At 38.2% G+C, this 23453-nt stretch overlaps 1 protein-coding gene and 1 pseudogene across 4 annotated transcripts in view; one reads left to right on the top strand and one right to left on the bottom strand.

Annotated features, from left to right (window-relative positions):
- HACE1 (HECT domain and ankyrin repeat containing E3 ubiquitin protein ligase 1) overlaps positions 1 to 23453 on the top strand; it is a 125607-nt gene that overhangs the window by 37662 nt on the left and 64492 nt on the right. For 3 of the 4 annotated variants that reach the window (XM_014591053.2, XM_006156943.3, XM_027775104.1), the window contains one exon: positions 21305 to 21387. The exons of the other annotated variant lie outside the window; for it this stretch is intronic. In XM_014591053.2, the coding sequence (XP_014446539.1) occupies positions 21305 to 21387 (83 nt within the window). The remainder of the gene's footprint in view (positions 1 to 21304; positions 21388 to 23453) is intronic. 4 annotated transcript variants of the gene reach the window in all.
- LOC102468647 (N-acetyltransferase ESCO2 pseudogene) overlaps positions 22418 to 23453 on the bottom strand; it is a 3952-nt pseudogene continuing 2916 nt past the window's right edge.

Here is a 23453-nt window from a genome sequence, read left to right as displayed (position 1 = left end):
AACTATGATTTGCCATGTGGGAGTCCAGCGTACCAACCACTATTCTACCTGCTGGCCCCTCATATAATTTTAACAATTATAAATTTTTATTCCATTCTCAGTTGCAGCAAACAATTACCATATTCTTCTTTTTAAACCACTAAGTCTCAATTATTGTGATAATGAGGAAAGTGAATACTGCATAAGTAGTTTGAATTGGATTATCATATTTTTCTACCAACTTGCAATATGCAGTTTTTGGAGTGACAGTTGTGTTAACCAGGGTTCTCTGGAGAACCAATAGCATATATGTTAGTGCGAGGGTATTTATTATGAGAATCAACTCACACAATTAAGTCACACAGGTTGTCTGCCAGCTGGAGATCCTAGAATGCTGATACATGGCTCAGTCCAAGTCTGAAGGCATCAGTCCAGGGTCGATAGACTGAGAACTTGGGCTGCTGTTGTAAGTCCTGGAGTCCAAAGGCAGAAAGGCCTTGAGTTAAGGCTATTCATTGCAGTGGAGTACATACATCTGTTCTGCTTTCCCAGAGAGACCAATCTGTCTTCTGTATATGTTCTTTCTGTGGCTCTTGGTAGATTGGATGGTGTCTGCCCACATTGAGGATAGATTTTTTTTTTTTTTCCACTGTACTCAGACTTATATGTTAATGTCTTCAGGAAACACTTTTACAGACAAACCCAGAATAATGCTTTATTAGGATTTTAGGCAATGGCTTTTTTAGGTTTTTAGATATTCCTTGGTCTAGTCAAATTGATACCCAAAACTAACCATTACAACAAATTTTCTTTCTTTCTTTTTTTTTTTTTTTAGAATTATTTATTTATTATTTAAAAATTTTCTGTAGGGCACATATGCTCATCAGAGAGAGGCAGAGAGAAAGAGAGGGAAAGTGAGGAAACAAACTGCCAGATCCGAGACTTGAACTGTGGTTAGCCATGTGGGAGTCCAGTGCCTTAACTACCATATCACCTGCTGGCCCCCTTTCTCTCTTTCTTCAGATTTGTACAATCATACATTTGTTTTCTGGTAATGCTTTCCTCCTAATCCTGTGTACAAATATTTGGCTTTTGAAATTGATAATGGTTTTCTGTGATTAGGAGACTTCTTACGTGGAGATTATTAGCTTAAGATTTTAGATTGAGGAATCAGTAGATGGCATAATGGGGTTACGTCACTGGACTCCCACATAGTTGACCATGGTTTGAGTCCTGGACTTGGCAGCCTAAACTCATACCAGGTGCATGTGTGTCCATGCTCAAACTCCCAAGAGGAGAATGGAGGAGAAGGGATTGTGCCATGGCCATCCTTCGCCCAGGTGGGTGATTTCTTGCTTTCTGTCTTTCTGTCCCCCTCTGTCTCTCCAGCGAGTGCGTGTGTCCTATAGCAAAAATCTCTCTTAAAAAGAGAAAAAAAGATTTTAGATTGAATTTTTGCTTTGTTATAATTTCCTATCCTGTTTGCATTGAGGTTTTTTCTTCTCATTTAACATATTAATTGATAATAGAATGTAATTTATTTACTTACTAACTATAACAAAGACAGCTGGAAAAAAATCACTACAGCTATAAAGATACAAAGTTTATTTATTTGTGTTTTTTCATACAAACTCTTGAGTTTCTTTTCTTGGAGAGAATTGCTAGTGGAATCTGGCTTTCCATTTCTCAAGCACTTTTATGTAGGCCCAGGATATAAGATCCTGGGTGTTCACAAATTTATGTATAACCACAATTCTCAGAATATTGGATTTCTTTTTTTTTTTAAATTCAATATTATTTGTTATTATCATTATTATTTTTTTTAAATTTGACTAGAGATAGAGAGAAAAAGAAAGTGAGAAGCAAGCTGCCAGGTTCTGGACTCAAGTTGTGGTCAGCCACGTGGGCGTCCAGTGCCTTAACCACCATGCCACCTGCCAGTACTGAATATTGGATTTCTTAAAGATACAGAGGTAAAGGTTGACATATCTTATGTTTAAAAAGGGCTGAAACGAAGGGATGCAAGAGATATTTCCGTGTTTTTGGAATTTTTTTCAACACCAATGTTCATTTGTATTTGCTGTTAATTATCATCTGAAAACTAAGCTGTTATTTTCAAGGAGTACTCCTTTTCATTAGTTCTTACTTTTCCCAGTCTACACTATACAATTTAAGAAGTATTAAATGTGAAAAATATTATCTGAACTGTCCTAATCTTGACTAACCCATGTTTTTAGGGAACAGTTTAGTATTAGAGAATGAATCCTCTGATAGCTTTTAGAGGACAGAAAGCACCTGCTTTAACATAAACACTTTCTTGTAACAGATGAACAAATGAAATTTATCAAGACTTGCAAATCTTATCTGTTACCTAGGAACTAGTATAAAATAACCTGAGATTCTAATTAGACATTATCTATGAAAGCTAATTTTAGCTGCGTTTAGTCAATATATGAACAAGAATTACTAAAGAAACATTGGTTAGACATGTGCATGATAGGCTGCATTGTAAGTTTAGAATTGGGGCTTGGGGCCAGCAGTTGGCGTAATGGCTATGTCGCTGGACTTACATGTTGTTGACCGTGGTTCGAGTCCTGGACCCGGTGGCTTAAACTTACTCCTGATGCGTGTGCGTGCATGCCCAAGATCCCGAGAGGATAATGGAGAAGGGATTGTGGCGTGGCAGTCCCCCCCCAGGGGGTGCTTTATCACTTTCTGTCTCTCTGTCTCTCTCTGTCTTTCTGGCGCGCACAGGATCTTGGATTGACCTGGACACATCTGGTATTCCTGTGATCCTAGCTGGTTGGAGGGCTTCAGGGTGGTAATTGTGGCTTGGTAGGACCTTGTTCGGGATCCATGTCTATCTGCCTTTCTCTCTTTATATGAAAATAAATAATTAAAAATTTTAAAAAAAAATAGAATTGGGCCAAGCTGTGGTAGTGCATGCTACCAAGATGCTGTGCTCCGAAGACTGGGACCACATGAAAAACCTGTATTTGATTCCCAGTTTAATCTAAAGTGGTGGTGCGTGCCTGTAGTTTCAGCCTCTTGAAGAGTTGAGGCAGGAGGATTGCAATAATGTGAGACCCTGTCTTAAAAAATTAGAATTGCTTTCTTAAGTTATTGAAGATTAGATGAAATAAGCATAATATACTCCATATGGTTTACAACCTAAAGCAGGTGTGGTAAAGTAATGGAGAATTCCTTAGTCAGATGCCTTTGAACAGTTGTATTCTCAGAAGATTTATAAGGAGCCTGACTTCCCTGTAATGATGAGTTTCACAGGGCGAGATTTTGCAGATATAGTAGAGGAAGAGGGTATAACAAGCCACGGTGACTTGTGGTTGATTATGTTGGCCTGTGAGATTCATTTTATCATAGTTGGTCAAATTTTATTTTACTTTGTTTTGATTTCTTACTGATTGTGTATGCCTTCTGGAGAGAGGGAGAGTGTGAGAGGGAGAGAGGGAGAAAGCATCCCCTGCCAGGGAGGATGACCATAAAGCATCCCCCGCCAGGGAGGATGACCATACTTCTCAGGATTGGGGTAATGCACACATGTGTGTTTTTCAAGCTGCCAGATCTAGGACTTGAACCACGCAGTCAGCAACGTGGGCTTCAGCCACCCTAACCACTATGGTACCTGGCTGGCCCATAGTTGATCGATTTTAGTTGTCTACAAGTATCATATATCATTCAAGGGTATGCTTGACACTCTGTTTTCTGAATCATTTTATGTATCTTTGATCCTTTTTCAATTAGGACAAGAGGAATCTTGAAAAAATTAGTCTATCTACTTCCCCCTAGGCTAAATTATATTTCATTTTTTTATTAAAAAATAATTATTTTATTTAACTTTATTATTTTTTTCTAGTTTGATCAGAGAGAGAGAGAGGGAAAGTGAGAAAGTAAGCCACCAGGTCTAGGACTCAAACAGTGGTTGACCATGTGGGAGTCCAGCATCCTTAACCATCATGCTACCTGTCAGTCCTGCTAAATTCTATTTGTAAAAAAAAAAAAAAAAAAGAAAAAAATCTGTTAATGGGTGTGCTTGCTTACATTGTCTAAGTTTCATAATTATTCATGTATGTTTTGGGACATGTTCAAATTTCAGTGGATTTTGTATGCTTTTGTTTTGAGCTGGATATTTACTAGGGTCTGATATGTTGTCATAGGGTAGGGATTACTGATTTTTTATTTAACCCTTTCTGTGCTTCCCATAAGTTAATATTTAGTCTAAAATGTTGTCAAGTGTAATACTAGTGACTTACTTTAGTGGCAAGTGAAAATGACCTTTTGTTAAGGTAGCCACTTGTTACAATCATGAAAAAGTCTTTAGAACTTGTGTCCATGTAGACATATACCACCACATGCATTGGGTTGTTGGAAAAGTATTTTTTTCTATGTTTTTTAAATGCAGAAATGTGTTATGATTTTTTTCCCAACAACCTAGTACAGTTCTAGATTTTATTTTATTAAATAATTTATTTTTAAGAGAGATTTTTGCTAAAGGTATATGCTTGCTGGAAAGTCAGAGAAAGAGAGACAGATAGACAGAAAGCGATAAATCACCCCCCCTGGGGAGGATGGCTATGCTGCAATCTCTTCTCTGTTCTCCTCTTGGGATCTTGGGCATGCACACACATGTGTCCAGTGTGAATTTTAAGGAGCAGTGTCTGGGACTTGAACCATAGTTGACTATGTAGGAGTCCAGCAATGTAACCATTATGCAATCTGCTGGCCCCAGTTTTAGATTTTATTTTATTTTTAATCTTAAAAGCTTGCATATTGATTATATTAGGTTGTAAGGAAAGTCATGATGTAATTTTCTATGCAAAAACATGTCATGACTTTCCTTTTGATACAGTATGTATATTTTATTTAGTAAAATAAACTTTAAAGAGGAAATGAAACACCATTAAAAACATTTTTTAAAAGCATAACAACTTTTTTCAAATTAAAGAGGCAAAGATGATAAAGATATCCTCTGAAATTTGCCTTCTAGTATCATTTTAGAGTAACTCTCAGTCATTCATGAGAAGATTTTTAATCAACTGGCCAGAAGAATTTGTAGTTTGTAGAATTTATAATTTATAAATTTGTAGAATTTATAATTGAATACTATATTGAACATTACATTTCTGGTGAAATGGCAAGAAATGCCTTTTTAGATTTACATTACTTTTTAGAGATAAAAGATTTGAAAGATTCATCTTTTTTTTTTGGTCATAAATAAGAAATTGAATAATCTTGACCATACAGATGGATCTGATTTGTTAGAGATAAACACAGGAAAGACCATGTCTTTGTTGATAGGTGGTTTGGGCAGTTGAAGAGCGCGTTCTGTAATAACTGGTTTTTTGGTCCTTGTTGCATAATGGTACCGTGACTTTAAACTACTTTTATTCCTTTTTAAAAATACAAATGAAGGGCCAGCAGGTGGCATGGCAGTTAGCGGCACTGGACTCCCACATGGCTGACCACGGTTCGAGTCCCAGACCTGGTGGCTTGCTTTCTCACTTTCTTTCTCTCTGTCCCTCTCTGATCAAATTAAAAATAGACAGATAAATAAAGTTAAATAGTTCTTAAAAAAAAAATACAGATGAAAGAAAGGATCATAACATCTTAAAAATTTTATTTTTATATAAACTTTTATAACTTAGATTAGCTGCTCTACTGTGCTGTTAGTTATGTGATATAAGAATTATGTTTTGTCATTGGATATTTATTTAAAAAAATATTTTAGGAGGCCAGCAGGTGGTGTGGTAGGACTCCCACATGGCCAACCAAAGTTCAAGTCCCAGACCTGATGGCTTGCTTTCTAACTTTTCCTCTTTCTCTCCCTGTCCCTGTCCCTCTCTGTTCAAATTAAATAACACTAACAATAATAATAATATTAATTAAATAGTTAAAAAATTATTTTAGATGTTCACTATACTGTTGGCTTTTATAGTCTTTGGTTACTTTTTCTTCATCTGCCCTTACCTATCTTACAAGGTATATTCTAGGGGGTTGGCCCTGTATCCTAGTGATTAAAGTAGTGGGATTCCACAGGCTAACCACAGTGAATCTTGGCCATGGAGAATTAAAACACACTAGGTACATGGATGTGCATTCCCCCAATTTTTTTTTTGTAATACAGAGATTTTGCTATAGGGTGTGTGTGCTCACTGGAGAGACAGAGACAAAAAGTTAGAAATAACCCCCATGGGGTTAGGCATGCTGCAATCCCTTTTCCATTTTCCTCTTGGGATTTGGGGCATTTAGGCACATGTGCCTGGCATTGTGACAGGCAGCTAGAAATGAGAGGGTGCCCTGAGAAAATAAGCAGAAGGACACATTCCCCATCAGTCACAACTCAACAGGAATTACAAGAGAGATTTTTGCTAAAGGTATATGCTTGCTGGAAAGTCAGAGAAAGAGAGACAGATAGACAGAAAGCGATAAATCACCCCCCCTGGGGAGGATGGCTATGCTGCAATCTCTTCTCTGTTCTCCTCTTGGGATCTTGGGCATGCACACACATGTGTCCAGTGTGAATTTTAAGGAGCAGTGTCTGGGACTTGAACCATAGTTGACTATGTAGGAGTCCAGCAATGTAACCATTATGCAATCTGCTGGCCCCAGTTTTAGATTTTATTTTATTTTTAATCTTAAAAGCTTGCATATTGATTATATTAGGTTGTAAGGAAAGTCATGATGTAATTTTCTATGCAAAAACATGTCATGACTTTCCTTTTGATACAGTATGTATATTTTATTTAGTAAAATAAACTTTAAAGAGGAAATGAAACACCATTAAAAACATTTTTTAAAAGCATAACAACTTTTTTCAAATTAAAGAGGCAAAGATGATAAAGATATCCTCTGAAATTTGCCTTCTAGTATCATTTTAGAGTAACTCTCAGTCATTCATGAGAAGATTTTTAATCAACTGGCCAGAAGAATTTGTAGTTTGTAGAATTTATAATTTATAAATTTGTAGAATTTATAATTGAATACTATATTGAACATTACATTTCTGGTGAAATGGCAAGAAATGCCTTTTTAGATTTACATTACTTTTTAGAGATAAAAGATTTGAAAGATTCATCTTTTTTTTTTGGTCATAAATAAGAAATTGAATAATCTTGACCATACAGATGGATCTGATTTGTTAGAGATAAACACAGGAAAGACCATGTCTTTGTTGATAGGTGGTTTGGGCAGTTGAAGAGCGCGTTCTGTAATAACTGGTTTTTTGGTCCTTGTTGCATAATGGTACCGTGACTTTAAACTACTTTTATTCCTTTTTAAAAATACAAATGAAGGGCCAGCAGGTGGCATGGCAGTTAGCGGCACTGGACTCCCACATGGCTGACCACGGTTCGAGTCCCAGACCTGGTGGCTTGCTTTCTCACTTTCTTTCTCTCTGTCCCTCTCTGATCAAATTAAAAATAGACAGATAAATAAAGTTAAATAGTTCTTAAAAAAAAAATACAGATGAAAGAAAGGATCATAACATCTTAAAAATTTTATTTTTATATAAACTTTTATAACTTAGATTAGCTGCTCTACTGTGCTGTATGTTATGTGATATAAGAATTATGTTTTGTCATTGGATATTTATTTAAAAAAATATTTTAGGAGGCCAGCAGGTGGTGTGGTAGGACTCCCACATGGCCAACCAAAGTTCAAGTCCCAGACCTGATGGCTTGCTTTCTAACTTTTCCTCTTTCTCTCCCTGTCCCTGTCCCTCTCTGTTCAAATTAAATAACACTAACAATAATAATAATATTAATTAAATAGTTAAAAAATTATTTTAGATGTTCACTATACTGTTGGCTTTTATAGTCTTTGGTTACTTTTTCTTCATCTGCCCTTACCTATCTTACAAGGTATATTCTAGGGGGTTGGCCCTGTATCCTAGTGATTAAAGTAGTGGGATTCCACAGGCTAACCACAGTGAATCTTGGCCATGGAGAATTAAAACACACTAGGTACATGGATGTGCATTCCCCCAATTTTTTTTTTGTAATACAGAGATTTTGCTATAGGGTGTGTGTGCTCACTGGAGAGACAGAGACAAAAAGTTAGAAATAACCCCCATGGGGTTAGGCATGCTGCAATCCCTTTTCCATTTTCCTCTTGGGATTTGGGGCATTTAGGCACATGTGCCTGGCATTGTGACAGGCAGCTAGAAATGAGAGGGTGCCCTGAGAAAATAAGCAGAAGGACACATTCCCCATCAGTCACAACTCAACAGGAATTACAACCAGACCCTCCATGAAAATGCCTTTTTCCCACCCAATTCCTGGCACCAGGAAGGCGCAGCAAATCCCATTTTTCTTCTTTGGTACCTGAAGAAGACACATAGGGATGATTGTAAATTTTCCTTTTATCATTCCTCACAAATACTGAAAGACCCAACAAGACTTTTGGTCAATATTCTAATTCCCACTGGGGCAATAAATGAATTGGGCAGTTCATCTAAATAAGGATGCTCCTGTCATTGAGATTCACACTGGGTGTGTGCAATTTGATAATCAAATTCCTCAAATTCTTCACCTATGAGAGGGATACACAAGCAAAGTAGAAAGCCTGGAATTCCAAGAATGTAGGTACTGTAACAGACCTCCCACAGTTAAATATTCATTATCACCTCTAGCAATGAAAATAACACCTAACCAGTTCCAAACACAGTTGCTGCTGTCCAAAAGTCTTTTGCATGTACTTCTTTTCTAAAATCTTTAGTTCCTATTACATTTCCTTTTCTGCTTACTTTTATTGTGGTTGTGGCTTTATTTTGTGCCTCAGGACAAGTCTCTAATTTTAGAGATATGGACCCAAAGAACCAAGGATTTTACACAACGCAGCTCAGCACTCTCCCATCCTATGACAATGTGAGTTTCAAGTGGTCCAGGACTCGAACCATGGTCAGCCATGTGACATTTCAGTGACATAACCATTACACCACTACTGGTTCCAACTTGCTCAAAATTCTGACAGATGGAGAAGTGGAGAAGGGATTGCAGCATGACCATGTTCCATTGTGGCATGCTTTCTCCCTCCTCCTCTTTCTCTGTTTCTGGTGAGTGCTTGTGCCTTCTGAAACTCAAAAAAAGGGCCTTTTTGTCTAATGATGCGGTAATTAAACTGTTGTAAACTCTTTGGAAGATATCTGGAAGACGGTGGTATATGTTGTTGTTACTACCATCATTAATATTCATGACGTGATTCTGTAAAATTAAAGAGAATAGTATCTGGACCCTTTATTAATTTACTTTTGTGTAAGAAGTGTTTAATTTTTAATTTTGTTTTTAAAAAGTGTAGTAAAGTCGGGAACCAGCAGTTAGCGTAATGGCTATGTCGCTGGACTCCCACGTAGTCGACCGCGGTTCGTGTCCCAGACCCGGTGGCTTAAAACTCACGCCGGGCGCATGTGCGTGCGTGCCCAAGACCCCAAGAGGAGAATGGAGGAGAAGGGATTGCGGCGTGACCATCCCCCCTGGGGGGTGATTTCTCGCTTTCTGTCTCTATGTCTCTCTCTGTCTGTCTGGCAAGCGCACACGCCCTACAGTGAAAATCTCTCCAAAAAAAAAAAAAAAGTGTAGTAAAGCCTAACATTATTCTGTGTAGGTATAATTAAGTTAAAATTTCTTTGGTCATTAATTGAACTTTTGGTAACTTTTTTCTTTGTTATCAGTTCCTTAAGATTTATAAATGTGTTGAGTTGCCACAAATGATGTATTAGTATCTTCCTGAAATAACTTGTATTTAGAAACCCTGAAGAACTGTCAAATAGTTTAATCTAAATTTGTATAAATTCATTATATAGTGGAATTAATTTGGGACCTAATCTAGGATACATTCATTCATGCTTGTATGCATGTACACATGCCAGCCAGAGGGTGTGTTCATTATCCAGAGAGAAAGAGCACATGCACACACCAGTGGGGTTGGTCACTGTCCATTCCGTTTTCCTCCATCCTTCCATCCTGTCTAGATTTGCAACACAAACTCATTTGCCCAGCCTGTTTTCAAGCCATAAACTGTGGTTGACCATGTGTGATCTTGTTCCCTCAGCCACTGAGATAATGAGGCAAGCTCCCTACGATTCATTTAAAAAGCAATTCTGGGGGCCAGCAGCTGGCATGGTAGTTAAGGTGCTGAACTTCCACATGGCTGACCGCAGTTTGAGTCCCGGACCTTATGGCTTGCTTTCTCACTGTCTGTCTGTCTCTTTCTCTGTCTCTCTTTGGTGAGTGCACATGCCCTATAGCAATTTAAAAAAAGAGAGAGAGAAAAGAAATTAAATAAATAATTCTTTAAAGAAAAAGCAATTCTGTTTTTATCAGAATAAAGTTTATATTTATATAGCTGAATATGAAGCTTCACACACAATGTAAAATGACATCTAAACCCTTGCTAGCATAGATTTAAGCTCTTGAAACTTAAAAACAGTTGTTTGACATTGGTCTTATAGATTCTCTTTGATGGAACTGACTGCAGTTTTTACTGAAATTGTAGACTTACTAAGACCTACATTCAGTCAGCTCTCTTGATATCTTAAGCCAACTTACAAGCTTTTCATCCAGAAAATTATGGGACAGCCATGCAAACTTAATTGAAAGCATTTGCACAACATTAATGGGATACAGCCTTGAGGCACAAAGGTAGGTAGGTAGACTAAAGGTTCAGAATGCATTTTCAGATTCTTAATAATTTTATTTATTCTAATTTGAGAATTCTCATTTAATCACTTTTGGGAGATGTGAGCAAATAAATAGAAAGTTTTCCTGTCAGTGTTATTTTTCTAACACAACTGGGTAATAATGATTTTTTTCTGGATATTACGTAAGAGTTCAAAGTCTCAATGGGCTCCGATGGACAGGGCTTCTAAAAAGACCTGTATAAACTAGTCACTGATTAGCGAGTTGACAGTTAAATTATTTGTGCATTGCCACAAATCATGTCATCAGAATAATAGTACTTTAAATGAAAAATAAGGATGCTTTTTTGTTTAGTAGCAAATGATAATACCACAATTTAGATTTTACTTCGTTTTTTTTTATTATTGAATATCTAGTCTTTTTTACTTTGATCATTGTTTTGAGAGTTGACATTGATAAAGTAGAACTGCATTAGATTTCTTGCTTTGTGATTTAGCCATGTATTGGGCACAGGTGGTCTTAGTTAGTCACTGCTTTCAATTAAGTGACTTGAGATTGACCCACACATTAGCTTCCTACGTTAGTTTTCTGCTCAGGATATTGTTTTATCACTTGAAAGGTTGTGAAGTCTGTTAAAATGTGTTGTTTTTTTCTGAAGAATCTCTTAAAGACCATATGAAAATCTCTCTCTGCTCTTCCTAAGCAGTTTCTTGTTCTAAAAGTTGGAGGGCCCCCTTTCTAGATAATAAAGGTCTAGGAGAAATAGTTTTTTTGGTGGTAGTGGTGGTGGAAAGGAGAGTGGGCAAGAAATTTGAAAATCTGAATTTTATTATTTTTTAAGTTTTTGCTATAGTGTGTATGCACTTGTCAACGGAAAAATAACCAACTGTAACAATAATTAATAATTAATGCGGTTTATTTCCAAGTCAAATATGAGTGACCTAGGCCTGGAGAAGAGGCATACGTGTCTTTCTCAGCATGATCATGTACAGGGGATCCTTTTATTTGTTTTTGGGATTTACAGACAAAATTTAGTGAAGAGATTTTCCATTGGTCTGGCCCAAAAAGGCAGGACATGTGGGGGTGGGGGCTTGTAGGTTATAGGTGGGTTCCACAGTTATTAGGTTGGTGATTGGAAGGGAAGATCTGTGTGTCTAGGGAAGAGAATAGTTAAAGAAAGGCTTACTTTACATCTCAAGGAAAGGGAAATTCTGTGTCTTGGGAAGAGATAAGCAAAATAATATACTGTAATTGGTTGGAATATACATCTCAAAGATACTATGCCAGGGACAGGATGTAGGAAGAATTCTGTTAATAAAGAATAAATGGTCTATTAATGTTTGTGGTCATGACTTCCCCAGTCCCTTTTGAAAAGATTTTGGAAAAATAGGAAAAGTAGTGAGACTTCTGTCCACACGCTCATCAGAGAGACAGAGAAAAGGAAAGTGAGAAATCACCCCCTTGGGGAGCAAGGGGGGGGGTGGCGAATGGCCACGCTGCAATTCCTTCTTCTTTCTTCTCTTGGGATTTTGGGCATGTATATACATGCCCAGTATTATGATTTTCAAGGTGCCAGGTCTGGGACTCAAACTGCAGTCAGGTGTGGGGGAGTTCACCTGCTGGCCCTTTGCTGGTGTACTTTTTTTAAAAAAAAATATTTTATTTAACTTTATTAATTTGTCTATTTTTTTAATGTGACCAAAGAGGCACAGAGAGAAAGAGAGAGAGAGGGAAAATGAGAAAGCTAGTTCCTAGGTCTGAGACTGAACCACTGTCGGCCAGGTGGGAGTCCAGCGCCCTTAACCATGATGCCATCTGCTGGCCCCTAAGTTGGTATACTTGTATATGCTCACATTTAATAAATTGTAAGATCCTGAGCATAATTTTTGGAAGTAAATGAGAGTCAGAAATTTTTGAGAACTGAGAAAATTATGACTATTATTGTAAATCGTATTATGTTTTTTTTGGCCTCATAGCTTATAGCACAGTTTTCAGAGAAGTATTTATGTGTAGGGTTTTAGGGCAAGAACTTTACTAAAATAAATTAAATCCAAGTCAGTGAATCCTGCTTTATTTTTCTGGATAGCCTTGATCACCTTTTTTTTTTTTTTCCTTTCTTTTTTTAAGAGGGTTTTAGAATAGGGCACGTGTGCTTCCTGGAGAGACAGACAGAAAACGAGAAATCAATCCCCAGAGGGGATGGCCATGCTGCAGTCCCTTCTTCTTCATTCTTCTCATGGGATTTTGTGCACACACACAAACGTGTAGTGGGTATGAATTTTAAGCCGCTGGGACTGGGACTTGAACTGCGGTTGATGACATAGGAGTCCAGTGACATAACCATTATACCATCTGCTGGTCCCATGATCACCTTCTAATACATTACATATTTTATTTTGTTCATATTTTGTTTTTGTCTTCCTTTTTCACTGTCACATAAACTTCACAAGGAAGGGAATTTTGTCAATTTTGTTAGTTGTAACTCTTAAGACCTAGAGTAGTCCATAGTGCATAATAGACATGAAATTTTTATTGATAGATGGAAATAAAACACTCAAGTAGAGTATGATATTGACATATTTTCTTTTTTTTTTTTTTTTGAGAGGTTTATGCTATAGGGCACGTGTGCTCGCCAGACAGACAGAGAGACACAGAGACAGAAAGCGAGAAATCACCCCCCCCCCAGGGGGGTTGGCCACGCCGCAATCCCTTCTCTTCCATTCTCCTCTTGAGATCTTGGGCACGTACGCACACGGGCCCGGCGTGAGTTTTAAGCCACCGGATCCGGGACGCGAACCGTGGTCGACTACATGGGAGTCCAGCAACATAGCCATTACACTAACTGCTGGTCCCTTGACATATTTTCTTTGCATTTATGAGTGTCATGTTTTTCTCTTGTATCTTATTTATTTTTTTAAAGAATTATTTATTCAGTTTCATTTATCACTTTTATTTCTTTATTTTTCTTAAAGTTTTTTTTTGCTATAGGAGGGTGCATGTGCTCACCAGAAACACAGAGACAGAGAGAGAGAAAGTGAGAAATCCCCCCCCAGGGGTGATGGCCACACCGCAATCCCTTCTCCTCCATTCTCCTCTCAGGATCTTGGGTATGCACACACACGTGCCTGGTATGAGTTTGAGCCACCGGGTCTGGGACTCGAACCGCGGTCGACTACATGGGAGTTCAGCGACATAGCCATTATGCTAACTGCTGGTCCCATCACCATTATTTTTTAAATTTGATATGGGTCATGTGCATTCACCATAGAGACAGAGAAAGAGGGAATATGAGAAAGCACACTGCTAAGTCCAGGACTCAGACTGCAGTTGGCCATGTGGGAGTCCATGCCCCCTGATGGCCCCTTTCTCTTCTAACTTTGAGAGTATATTGATAGTGCTGATTTTTACAAAGGTTATATCTGATTTGTTTATACTGCTGATAATCTGTTTTTGAGAATCTTTATGAATTTAAAAAATTGAATCTAGAATTGATTCTCTTTAGCTATGTTGTACCTTATGTTCTGGTATGACTTATTTATTTTTTTCAGAGAGAATTTTTCTTTAGGGTGTGTGTGCTCACTGGAGAGTCAGAAAGAGACAGAGAGTGAGAAATCACCCCACAGGGGAGATGGCCATGGTGCAATCCCTTTACCATTCTCCTGTTCGGACCTTGGGCCACCGAGTCTGGGACTTGAAATGTAGTCGACTGCATGGGAGTCCAGTGATGTAACCATTATGCCATATGCTGGTCCTGTGTTCTCATATAGTTTAAAATCCTCAAGTAGTAATGATTCTTCAAGCTTTTATTTATTTATTTAAATTCTTTGGAATGTTTTTCCTCCACTTGGATTTTACTCTTTGTATGCACATCAGCAGTTTTTGCATAGGAGAACATACTTATAAAACTTTTGAGGAATGTATACAACATCTTGAACTCTGTTAAACTCTAATTGTTAAGACAAAGTATTAACTTGTAGTCCTGTTGCTGTTTATCCTTCATATTTCAATGATAGCAAATGTATATATTATCAGCAAGAGAATAGTTGGTTAGACCTTTTGCTTTACTTATATTGCCAGTCTGGATTATCTGGGAGTGAGAATCCAATTTGTACTCTAGCCTTGGTCTGAGGTGTAGAGAGGAACCCAAGAGGGCTCACTGTAATGGGGCACTAGGATGCCAGAATCATGATAGGGTGGGTTGGAACAGTGTCATAGCCTCTGTGCCCTGTTCGACACCACATAGACCTGGCTCCTTCCCATGACCAGTCTCTGCTGATCATCTGCTCATTGTTGAGGTGAGTACACCTTAGGTCCCTTCTGTACTTTAACTATCTTTAGCCCCCACCTCCCCCAGAGAAATGACTGGAGATTTTTTTTTAATGGTGATTAAAATTATCTGTGACTTTCTTGCTGCTGCTTCTGTTATGCCATTTAATCAATAATTGGCTAAATTATGTATTATCCATTTACCACCTGCTTCAGAGCTCCTACAAAAAGGAAACAGGAAACATCTCTCTTTTTTTTAAATGACAAAGATTAATGACTTCACTCATTTCAATGCTACAAGGCAATTTTTTTAATCCTTCACATTCAAATTCGTCTATACATTTTTTTTTCTTTTATCCTTACTTTAAGTGAAGTGGATTTTCCACTCTTTTTACCCTCTAGGTAATGTTTTTATGTATAAATGGAGAAATTGAAATTTTCAAAGCTTTTTTTTTTTTAAATCTTTGCCAGAAGGCATGTGCACCTGAGAAAGACAGACAGAGAAAGCAGCCCTTGTAGGATGTAGTCACACTGCAGTCCCTTCTCCTCCATTTCTCCCTCCTTTTGATATTTTGGGCATACATGTACATGTGCCTGGCATGTTTTTCAGGAATCCAGGTCTGGAATTCAAACTGTCCCATAGGCCATGTGGGATCTTAACCACCAGGCTAGCCCACCATCAAACACTTTAAAAAAATATGTTTTTAAAAATGGTTACATGTTTTGGGAACCAGCAGTTAGCGTAATGGCTATGTCGCTGGACTCCCACGTAGTCGATCGCGGTTCACGTCCTGGACCTGGTGGCTTAAAACTCACGCCAGGCATGTGTGTGTGCGTGCCCAAGATCCCGAGAGGAGAATGGAGGAGAAGGGATTGCGGCATGACCATCCCCCCTGGGGGGTGATTTCTCACTTTCTGTCTCTCTTGTCTGTCTCTGTTGGCAAGCACACGTGTCCTATGGCAAAACCCGCGAGAAATCACCCCCCAGGCGGGATGGTCAGGCTGCAATCCCTTCTCCTCCATTCTCCTCTCGGGATCTTGGGCATGCACGCACACGCGCCCGGCGTGAGTTTTAAGCCACCGGGTCCAGGACGCAAACCGCGGTCGACTACATTGGAGTCCAGCGACATAGCCATTACGCTAACTGCTGGTTCCCTTGAAGATCTTAATTGGGATAATTTTGTTAAAACAGAAAAGCAGAAATATTTTTGACTGGAAAAGAAAATAATGACACAACCAATTTCCACTTCCTTAACCCAGTGTTTTCTCTCTCCAGGAATTTTTACTTTTTTTGTAGTATATACAAGAATATGCTAGAATATGACAGTTCGTATTGAAAATAGTGCTTCCTTGCTACGACTTGCTCTATGTTTGTTTTAAGCATTTTGTCGAAAACAAAGCCATGTGACTGACTCCTGGGTCAGGTCCCTGTGTTGGCCTATAATCATGCTGGGTATGTGGGTGCCCAGGTTTCTAAGAAGCTGGGAGACTGGGAAAGGTGACCACAATGTGATGAGATCTTGTTGAGGGTGCTTTTCTCTCAGTCGCACTCATGCGTTCATGTTTTCTATCTTTTTTTTTTTTAAAGGCCAAATAGATCTTCTCTTTTAAAATAGTGGCCTATATGCTCATTGTTCTAATATTTTAAAGTTGTACTTGATTGTCCTTAGTTTAAAGGAATTATATAGCTGACAATATAATTTCATACATTTTTATTACATAGATTTTAGGATTCATATTGTAATAAAATTTAAGCGGCAACATATGACTACTATATCCTAAAATATTTTATTTTTATCAAAGTCTTTGTAATAAAAAAAAAAAGATAGCCCCAGGCCAGCTGTGGTGGTGCTTACTCCTTGTACTGCCCCACAGGCTGGAACCACATGGAAGGCTTGCATTTAATTCCTGGTCCAATCTAAAAGTTGAGCGTGATGGTATGTACCTAATTGTAATGACTGCAGAGGCTGAGGTTGCAAGGGCAATGTAGCAAAAATAAAGCTCATCAGGGCCAGCACATGGCATGGTGGTTAAGGCCCTGGACTTCTACACTGTTGACTGTGGTTTGAAGCCCGAGCCTGGTGGCTTGAAAACCACCCTGGGCATGTGTGCATGAGTGCCCAGAATCCCGAGAGGAGAATGAAGAAGGGATTGTGGACTGACGATCCCTTTTGGCGGGTGATTTCTCACTGTCTTCCTCACTGTCTCTCTTTCTCTGGTGAGTGCGCGTGCCCTGTGGCAAAAAGCTTACAAAGGAAAGCTAAGCATGATGGCATGGGCCTGTAGTCTTTGCTAGGAGCCTGAAGCAGGAAGATGAAGACAGAACAAGATCCTGTTTTAACAAAATTACAGTCCCTTAAGAACCACCCTTGTTCTTTGTCAAGTTGTGATCATTAGGGGCAATAATTTTCAACTTTCTTAGCTTTTTCCCTGGTACAAACTAAATAGGTTTCTATTGGTTCTTTATTGATTTATGATTTTTAGATACATATCAGTTCTTGTTATGGTGAGTTTTTATAAATTTTGGTTAGACAATATTAATTGTATGGTTAGGTAACTATTGTTTACTGCTAAGTAATGAACTCTGATAACATTTCCTGTTTAGGAAGATGCTTTTCTTTTTCTTTCTTTTTTTTTTTTTTTTTGAGAGGTTTTTGCTGTAGGGCGTGGGCGTGTGTGCTCGCCAGAGAGAGAGAGACAGACAGAAAGTGAGAAATCAACCCCCAGGGGGTATGGCCACGCTGCAATCCCTTCTCCGTTCTCCTCTCTGGATCTTGAGCACGTATGCACACGTGAGTTTTAAGCCACCGGGTCCGGGATGCGAACCGTGGTCGACTACATGGGAGTCCAGCGACATAGCCATTATGCTAACTGCTGGTCCCGGGAAGATGCTTTTCTTAAATAATTGCTTTGCTCAGTTTTCTCTGTGTGAATCAGCAATTCTTCCTACATCATCCTGAAAATGTCTCTCAGTACAACTTTTTACAAAGAAAAATTCATTAAATGCCTGTGAGTTTATTTTCCTTTAAACCTGGGAATTTCTTAATGTTGCTTCCGGGTTGGATGTCCAGTGTTCTGGGTTCTACAAATCTTCTATTTTGGTTTAGTCACTCATTTTGGAGGATGGTATCCTCTGGTAGCTTTTTGGGAAAAGGTGCATTGGAAATAATCATTTTTAAAATCTTACAGAGTTAAACATGACTTCTAAAAAAATACTATCTAATTTTATGTTTTATTATTTAAAAAATTTGCTATAGGCTACATGAGCTCATCAGAGAGAGACAGAGAGAAAGAGAGGGAAAGTGAGAAAGCAAATCACCAGGTCCAGGACTTGAACCATGGTTGGTATATGGGAGTCTAGTGCTTAACTGTTATGCCACCTGCTGGCCCTGTGTAAGTATGATTGTTACTTATAACCATATATTTGAATAATAATATGACTGACTATAGACTTCTACATTTGAAGTCATTTACCTTTGAAGGTTCTTCATTTCTTAGATTCCAGTGTTGGTGTTGAGAAGTTTAATGCCAGTCTGATTTCTGTTTTATGTCTGGAATCTTATATTCTCAGTATTAAGAAATTGAAGAAGATCTTTCAACTTATTAGACCGGGCATTTGGTGAGCCTTTAAAATTTTTTTCGTTTTTAAGGTTTTTGCTGTAGGGTGTGTGCCCTCACTGAACAAAGACAGAGATGTAGATAGTGAGAGGAAGGTGAGAAATCGGGTGATGGCCATGCCACTATCCCTTCTCCTCCATTCTCCTCTCGGGATTTTGGGGACCCACACACAGGCACCTGGTGTGAGCTTTAAGCCGCTGGGTTCGGGACTTGAACCATGGTTGATGACATGAGAGTCCAGCAACATAACCATTATACCATCTGCTGGTCCTCCTGCTTGAAGTTTTAAGCCTGACTGCTAGATTTCTAGGAGTCTAGTGGATTATAGGAGCTGGAGATAGTCACTTAATTAGCTATTTTCTTCATGGCTTCTCATCCTTGCTCTTACCCTATTTCTCATCTGCTAGTCCAGAACCTTCTTACTTATTGGGTCATGGAAAAAGTCATGATGCGTTTTTGCATATAAAAACATAGAAAAATGCATCATGACTTTTCCCATGACCCAATATTTCATACAAAGAATAAATCTCTCATCTTTTCAAGCAATATAGGGAGGAACAGTGACTAACTGTGGGATGAGAATGAGGGTCCTAGGGGAGGGTCTGTTTCTTTTATGGGCTTTCAACTATTCTTCCTGTTTTCAGTTCTGTGTAATCATCCCTATCTTCCAAGGTACCTAGTACTTCTAATTTCTGAAGTGAGTGTGTGTGTGTGTGTGTACTGTAATGAGAATTTGGTTGCTTGTTGTTAGAATACCCATTTGCAAGCACTTAGAATTCAGTATTCATTGATCTGCTAAATTAATTGTATTTCTCCATTTGATTGTTTTCCCAAAACTTATGGACTCATTTAGTATTCTGTTGTATTTTTTTCTTGTTTTTTCCTTGTAGGTGTATAGTCTTATTGTTTTAGCTGACATTTTATTTTATTAATTATTATATTTCCAGAGGACACATGTGTGTGCTAGAGAGAGTGAGACAGAGAGTGTATGCACAAAAGTGCAAGAGAGTGTGTGTGCTTGCTCATATTATCAACCAGTGGGGCAGGGTTGCTCCGCAAGCCTTTTCCCTCCATTTCTCTGTCCCATTGGGATTTTGAGCATGTGTGCACATGTGCCAACAAGTTTTTCAAGCCACCAGGGCTGAGATTTGAACCATAGTTGTCCATGGTGGTTCTGGCTCCCCTGTGCTATGGAACTGGCCATTTTACTGGTATTATTCTAGATTTAGAATAGTATAAAGATGAATATATTTGTTACAACCAGAAGTGATATAAAGCAATTTAATTCCAAAAATGATGTTATCTTTTTACATCTTTTCTTTCTTTTTACAGGAAGACTCAAATTGTGTGTGTGTGGGGGGTCATAAAAATAAAACCAGAAAAGATTTTTTAAAGGGTTTTTAGATGGGTCCTTTTCTTTCTTAGATCATCAGTTTTTGTTTTTGTTTTTGTTTTTTTTTAAATTTGCTGTAAGGGTGTATGTACGCTTGCCAGAGAGATAGAGAGAAAGAGATAGAAAGAGAAATAGGGACCAGCAGTTAGCGTAATGGCTGTGTCGCTCGACTCCCACGTAGTCGACAGCGGTTCAATTCCTGGACCCGGCGGCTTAAACTCACACCGGGCGCGTGTGTGTGCGTTCTCAAGATCTCACGAGGAGAATGGAGGAGAAGGGATTGTGGCGTGGCCATCCCCACTGGGAGGTGATTTCTCGCTTTCTATCTCTCTGTCTCTCTCTGTCTTTCTGGTGAGCGCATGTGCCCTATAGCAAAAAATCTCTCTAAAAAATAAATCAATCAATAAATAAATAAAAGAAAGAGAAATAAGAAATAGAAAATTATTTGTTGACAATAACATGTATGGCAGTATACTTGATTGAGCCAATATAAAATGTATTGTGGATGGAAAATTTCATTGTGTATATTGTATTTATGTACAGTGAATGGGTGTAAATAAATAATTTTAAAAAAAGAGGAAGCACCTTGCAGAGGGGATGAACACACCTCAATTCTTTCTTCTCCATTTTCCTCTCGGAATTTTTGGCATACACACACACGTGCCCAGAGTGTTTTTAAGCTGCCAGGTCCAACACTTGATCCACCATGTGGAATCTAATTTAATTGCCTTAATCACCCTGTTGCCTGGCTGGGTTCCAGTAGTCCTTTAAGCTCTTATATTAGCTTACTTTCTCTTAGTATCAGTCAAATGATTGCAGGAGTAGATCTTAGGGAACAGTATATGTGAGTGAGCATGAGAGAAACAGAGCCAGTAGTGACTTCTGTTAATAGCTGTAGGATTTCTTATCTTTTAAACATTTTGTACTTTAATAATTTTGCTCTTTGGCTTTGGAAAAGTTATAACTTTGTTTTCAGAAGTTAAAATATTCTGGTTTTTAAACTCAAATATATAAAGTAGTGTCCAGTTCACTATTTATGTGACTATTTAGATTTCAATGAATTTTTAAATAAAATGATAAATTTCAGTTTTTCAGATTTTGTAGTCAATTTCAAGTCTCAGTAGACACATGCGTTTTAGTGCTGTCTGGAGCCTTCCCAGGTAAACAGTTTATATTACATTGATAATTTTGCATATATCATGCAGTGCCTGTGATGCTCAGAGAGCTTACCCAAAGTCAGATTTGTTAAGCCATTATAATTGTCACATGCCCACTCAGTTCCTCTTTAAGCCTCAAGTTCTGGGAAGAACATTCCTTATATAGATGAACATTATTATAATTGTCTCTTTTGTTTGAAACCTCTGGCTATGCTTCTAATTGTTTCTTTTCTCCCCAGACAGTGCAGTGCTTGTTAGACAGTGGTGCTGATATTAACAGGCCAAATGTATCAGGAGCCACTCCATTGTACTTTGCTTGCAGGTATGATATTTTATATTTCCAGATATTCCCATTAAAGAATGTTGTATATCTACTATATTTACAAGACATGTCTCTCTTTATATATTTTTAAATAATTATTTAATTTTATTATTATTATTATTTATTAAATTTGCTATAGGGCATGTGCAGGCAGCAGAGAGAGAGAAAGAAAGAGGGAAATTGAGAAAGCAAGCTGCCAGGTCTGGGACTTGAACCATAGTTGGCCCTGTGGGAGTTCAGCTCCTGAACCACCACACCACCTTCTGGCCCCAATTTCTATATATTTATAAAACTCTTGTTTTTCCAAAGATACTGTACCCTTTTTAAAAGATGAAATATGACATTATGATTCTATTATTTAACTATTGGGGAAAGTATTTTCTAGTTTATTTAATTACCAGTGTTTTTATGATATAGGTGAGAACTTCTGATATACTTGATTATTCCAGTTTTAGTTAGCTATTAACAAAAGACAAATCAATAATGCACTAATTCCTGTAATTCACTTTATTAAGTAACTGGATCACTTCTAGTGGAATAAAGCTATTTATATCTTGATCCAGCATCATTTCTTTGCTTTCTCTGTATCTGTAGCTTTTTTTGTTGTTGAGAGGTTTTTTGCTATAGGGCGTGTGCGCTCGCCAGACAGACAGAGAGAGACATAGAGACAGAAAGCGAGAAATCACCCCCCAGGGGGGATGGTCACGCTGCAGTCCCTTCTCCTCCATCCTCCTCTCGGGATCTTGGGCACGCACGCACACGCGCCCGGCGTGAGTTTTAAGCCACCGGGTCCGGGACGCGAACCACGGTCGACTACATGGGAGTCCAGCGACATGGCCATTATGCTAACTGCTGGTTCCCTCTGTAACTTAATACAGTGCCTAAATTAGTCTTGCTAGGTATTAAGGTATACATTACGTTATTTTTGAACTCGTGTCTTGGTCTGTTTTCTTTCTTTTTTTTTTTTTATAAGATAAGAAGCCTTTTTTAATTTACTCATGAAGTAACTGTTTTATAGTTGTAATCAGCTTTAACTATTAAAATTGTAGACAAGGAAATTAAGGGTATTGCAGTACTTGGTTACAAATTCCTTGCCATTGGGTATTGGGTCAGAAAATGCTATTTCATTAGTGCTGAGAAAACAGCCAAACATGAAGCAATTCCTGAGAGTATCAACCAGTCGTCTTGCAATGCGCTTTCTTCTCTTCAGTCTGAAAACCCAGATCCTACTTATCCCACAGAGTGCAGGTTCTGGTACATCTGAGCATTGCCAAGCTCTATGAGAGTCTTTAGAGCTTGAAGATTTGGGGCCAGTTGGTTCACATAGGACATGGAAGGCCTGTTTGATGGGCTCTGCAATTAAACACCCAACTACTCTCTTCTCATCAGATATAAAGAGAAAAGTTTTGGTTTTATTTGGACACCTGGGAACAACTTGATGGAAGCCCAATTCATCATCAACAAGTTCTTGGACATCTTCTACCTTTCTGAGAGCATAACTTGGATCACGTGGCAAGACCAACACAATTTTCCCATCCCCAAACTGTGCTACTACACGTTCTTTCTTCCAGCCCACATATTTTATTCCTTCCAGGAATCTGTGGTGATACTGATCATGCTGTATATCATCTTCAGGGTTAGAAGCAGTATAGATCATGCCACAAGACTTACACACAGTCCCAAAATATTTCTGACCTGCATCAATGATGAATTGGTCTTTTGTTTGTTTCTTTGTATCTCCAGCATTAGTATTTTTTTGTGAATAGGTAAATTTCAAGAAGTTAGTACATCCAGTGGATTCCACAGAAGACTGTTCCTCAGCTAGAGATCGTTTTGTACTGACGGAAGACATGCTGAAGATGGGATAGACAGCAGACTCAGAGGAAATTGTCTTGTTCTCACCAAGAGAATCCTCTGAAGAAAAACAATTATTTTTATCAAGTTTATATTCTCCTGAAGAAATTACTCCACGTGATGAATCCTTTATTAATCCCTCTTCATTTTTACTTCTTGAACTTAGCTCAATGTTCAGTTTCTTTTCTAGTAACAAGTTCTTTGGCACTTGC

Source organism: Tupaia chinensis, unplaced genomic scaffold, assembly GCF_000334495.1.
Source record: "Tupaia chinensis unplaced genomic scaffold, TupChi_1.0 Scaffold000527_1, whole genome shotgun sequence".
Classification (NCBI taxonomy): domain Eukaryota; kingdom Metazoa; phylum Chordata; class Mammalia; order Scandentia; family Tupaiidae; genus Tupaia; species Tupaia belangeri.
The sequence above is the reverse complement of the archived record's forward strand: the minus strand, read 5'-3'. Positions and strand labels throughout refer to the sequence as shown.